The 4,707-nt window shown below is 37.6% G+C and overlaps 1 protein-coding gene across 1 annotated transcript in view; it reads left to right on the top strand.

Annotated features, from left to right (window-relative positions):
• Window positions 1-4,707, top strand: part of si:ch211-186j3.6 (neural-cadherin) — a gene marked incomplete in the record, with an annotated part of 280,048 nt that overhangs the window by 221,920 nt on the left and 53,421 nt on the right. Inside the window, 3 exon segments of the mRNA XM_014015180.1 lie at window positions 45-172; window positions 2,244-2,371; window positions 3,447-3,570. Of these exon segments, the coding sequence (XP_013870634.1) occupies window positions 45-172; window positions 2,244-2,371; window positions 3,447-3,570 (380 nt within the window).

Genomic DNA, 4,707 nt, shown 5'->3' with positions numbered 1-4,707 from the left:
CTCTCTCTCTCTCTCTCTCTCTCTCTCTCTCTCTCTCTCTCCAGAACTAATAGATGGGACCCCCACCCTAAAAATCAACCATGGATCCGGCACACTGGTGCTTCAGTTGCCAGGAAATGTCAACGTTGCAGACAGGCGCTGGCATCGACTGGATGTCCGCAGCAACAGCAAGGTGAGACGCATCATCCATTTTACACTAGCTGTCACTTATTTAGAAAATAAACTCCAAGTGTTACTCCTCTGTTACAGATGTATCACAGCTTCAACTCATGTTGCTCCTGCAATCATAGACTAAGTTCTATACYCCTCTGTTTTGTTTTGTTTTTTTCTGTAAAAGCTTTTATTGTATTCCCCAAACACCTCTCCATGTTGCCTGAAACACTGGTGCTCAGTGATTTTCTGTAGAATGTTGYAGCTGAACTCCACCTATTTTGGCTTGAGGAAGACGCTTCACTCTTCTGAACACTCACCCTTCAGTGTTGCCCTCAGTTCAGCTGCAGAGCCTTTAAGTTGTGCATTTATCGCAGGACATGCTTCATGACATGGCCAACATTTGAAGATTTATAKTAAGAACTCAATCCATTGAATGGGTGTTGTTGACTTTGTCTGCTAGATGCTTTTGCTTTTAGCATCCTAAACCTAGAAAATCAAGAAAAGTTCACGTTTTAGTAAGTAATCGTTTTTTAAGATAATACACAAATTGTGATTGTGTTTATTTTATAATTTGCTAGATATAAATAATCCCCATTAATATGTCAGTTCAGGGAAGAAAAAGTTGCACCTTTTGTACAATTTTGCATTAACATCACATAAAGGCAACAATTTCCTGTRATAGACATTAAAATTAATCTATTTTGGACATGAAATCATTACTGTCCTGATATTGGAAATGGTAGTGATGTACTATTATAAAGCTGTCTGAATTGTACAGTGCACAGGAAGATAATTGTAAGAGTGAGACGGATGATTGCATTAGCCCTTCATTGACAGTTTMTGTCTAGTACAGTCGAGTGAATTGAGTTAGTTAAATTAAAATCATTTTAATTTGACTGTGAACTGCCTGCATCTTTTTTTTACATCTGAGGATTTACACACAACCACTTAAAGTTTTATTCCATCTCTTAAATATCAACAAGACTTTGAGAAATCTTATTTTTAGAGGCTTTGATGTAACACAGTTTGACAGCTTCAAACTCATGCCTTACTTTAATCAGGACACATAAAAGCAGCTGGACAGGCTTTGCCTCTTTTTATTATCATATAAAGAGGTCCCATTTTAGTGAAAGTAAAGGATAAAATTTTTGCTGTTTTTTATAGCAAACACATTCAAATATCTCAAAACTTAGGAATAAATGGCTTCAGAATCAGGCTTATATTGGTGTTAACACAAAATGTATTTAGCCAGACTGTTGCAATTCACAATATGTTGGACTGCATGAATGCTGAAGTACCGGTATTTGTTATTACACCTGGGACTATTCTGCATCTCAATGGCATCATTATGATTGTATCAAATACAAATTTATATTTTTGTCCTGTAAAATTACTAGAATAAAATGCTGCATGTTTATCTGGCTACTTGAGTTCACAAGCAAAAATACCAACGCTGCTCTCTGAAGATTACAGCAAAGACCAAGACCAGTATTTTCCTAACCTCACTGTGTTCAACAGCATTGAAAAATTCAGAAACAACTTGAAAAAACTGAAATGAGTTCATAAAGTCATGGTGCTGAAGGAATGCTTTTTTATTGAAAAGATATGCTAAGGTTATATTTAAATGAAATTGTATGACTGTTGTGAGAATCATGCTTCATGTTCCTTAAATAGCTTTGACAGTAATTTAACTTGACTTAAAGTGTATTGTATATTTTATTGTAACATAAGCTGCTCTGAATATGTGAAAAAATGTCACTATCTAGAAAAACAGATTTGCATGAGATATGTGCCTAAACTTTTGTATTTTTTAAGAATAATTGTTTGATATTTACCCCAGCATAAAAGGATTACTTTAAGTTTCTATTTCCTTTTAGATATCATACTTTGAATTATGCTTGCTATACCAGAATGTATACAAATTCACCTGTTTATGACTGTCAGTCTTTTCTGTTGTGTGAATATACAGTAAGATAACTGGCAGCGCAAGAGTAACACTGTATATAATATTGGAAGAACTGTGAGTCAGATACCATAGCTGTATTTTGGTGACAACAGTGTAACATACTCTTATTTGTTTTCCTTTTCAGGAAGTACGTTTTACTTTGGATCGATGTTCAGGAGCTGCAGTAATGGAAATGGAAGGTCTGGGCAGCTGGTTGACTACTGAAGACCACTCTTCCTGTGAAGTGACRGGCCTTACACCAAACACTGACAGGTACTCTCAAACAGATATATACTGTATATTGGCCTTTAACTGTTTGTTTTAACTGAAGTCGTCCAGAGGAACAGTATCAGGTGGTGGTCATACCCTCAGCTTGGACCATGGTGCAACAGATGAGACATTCAAGTCATCTAGTTGGTATTTGCTCAGATTTGCTGAGAATGACATGGTAAAATGATTCAACAGCCTTTATGATTAAGTTTTATTTCTTGTGTTGAATGGTATATGGCAGATTAGAACAAAATGGTTAAAAGTGAAATTATTAGCTAACATAATTTTCCAGCAGTTCTGTTTAAATGATTCATGTTGCTGTTTGACATTTTTTAAAGGGGCAATATCATGTGCTTTTCAAGCCTATATTTCAACTTTATACTAAAATAAAGTAACTATGTCACATTTTCAGCTTATGAAAGAGCTATATATTTGTAAAAATCTCCAAAACAATTTACTTCTCATCTTGACAGTTTCTAAATGCCTTGAAATAGGTCTCTGTCTCTTTAAGAACATCCAACCACTTCGGTCCCACCCATTTCAGCACGTCACCACAACAGTTTCATGCCGCCGCTTTCAACCAGTATTAGGAGCACTTTTGTAGTTACGACAACTGTTGTTTCTTTACCTGTGTCGCTACTGTCTAAGAGCAGACGTGCAGTTCCTCAGGGTRTTTGCTGATTGCTGCTGCCGTAGCCTGCCGGAGTCGCGGAGTGGGTGGGATGGGGTCRCTCTGCCATGAGGAAGYTTGGCTTAAAGACACRTCCCAGAGGCATTTCTTGTCCCAAAAGGCGTTTCTGGTCCCCACCTGTCATTTTGCTCCTCAGCATGGCTGCCTAAAAATGCTGCAGGATTTCTCAAACATGCATGAATGAGTCAAAGCAAGGCTTTGTGTATGTTTTTATGAGAGTAGAACATTATAACATGATATAAAACTCAAAAAAGTTGATTTTACATGATATTGCCCCTTTAATTATACTGACATTTTAGCCCAAATGACTGCATATGTTCTGAGTACAGTGGCCCCTAATAAGTGCCTTTAGGAATACCTTTTTTTGTCCATGCCTCTGTGTTTTAGACACCTGAACATGAGTCAAGTGCTCCAGCTTGGTGGTGTGAACGAGGACATCCCTTACATCTACCCTCAGCTTCAGCACAAACACTTCACTGGCTGCATCCGCAACCTCATTGTGGACAGCAAGGTAACACGCACACACACACACACACACACACATGAACACCCATAGATAATCAAACAACCACTTCAACATCAGCAGCCAAGCAAACTCCAGCTCACACCTGCACTCTAGCTGATAAATACATTAATGACACATTTCAACATTCACAGTGCCCTTGTGCCTTGTAAAGGAGGTGCTTCTGCTTTTAACTGTAACCTCAAAGTATTTCCAAATACATGTGCACATGCTCTCTGAAAGTGAAATGGAATATCAGCTTTCCCACTGCTTCCCAGTTTTACTTCAACCTGCTGCTGGTGTGTTGGCTTTAAAAAAGTCATAGACTTCCATGGTCGACCACGACAATCCAAGCAGAGCCCCGTCTAAGCCCAAATCATTTCTGTTTGAGCAGAAACTTCTGGTGTAAAATATGTGTGCGAACCTGCAGCTTTCAGAAGCAATAAAAAATGCTTTCTCTGTCGAAGCTTTTAGCTTAGGGAAAAAAATAAAAAAGCTTAGATTTGATTCCAACCCAGTGGGGTTTAGTCCAGTACTCCTGGTAATTAAAGAGAAGAAGTTTCTTCTGTATTATTTTTTTATATATTTGCATTATGATGTTACAAGAAGAATGATGTTATAAATGATATATGTTGAAGGTTTGCAGTATGTGTGATTTACCTTATCCAGAGACTTAATGAGAGGCTGCTCAAACACTGTGTACTAATGAGAGAAATCTGCATGATGTGTGTGGGCGGACATGAAGATAATAAATCTCCAAAGAGCAAGCAACAGTAGGCGTACTGATGATTAATAATGTTGATAGACATGTTCCGGCATTGTATGTTTTTTTTTCCTCTCTCCTTTATTTTTTTTTCCTTTGCTGGTGTTTTATTTTCTCTGAAAGCATTAATGTTTCACTTCCATCGCCATAGCAACATCATCTACATTCAGGATGTAAGTGTCTGTGAGAAGGTAACAGTAGTTCACTCTGATTTTTGCATGCCCCTGTTTTTGAGCCGTACAGCCTGGGAGAGTACCATGTCAGCTCCATTAAACCTTTTCAGTTGTGAAGTGAGGCTTTATGTAAACAGTCAACTGTGAAGAGAAAAGACTGGTCCGAACTAAAAGCAGGGGGAATATAAAGGGAAAAAAATGTTTTTTTTT

This window comes from Austrofundulus limnaeus, unplaced genomic scaffold (assembly GCF_001266775.1).
Source record: "Austrofundulus limnaeus strain Quisiro unplaced genomic scaffold, Austrofundulus_limnaeus-1.0 Scaffold124, whole genome shotgun sequence".
NCBI lineage: Eukaryota > Metazoa > Chordata > Actinopteri > Cyprinodontiformes > Rivulidae > Austrofundulus > Austrofundulus limnaeus.
The sequence above is the reverse complement of the archived record's forward strand: the minus strand, read 5'-3'. Positions and strand labels throughout refer to the sequence as shown.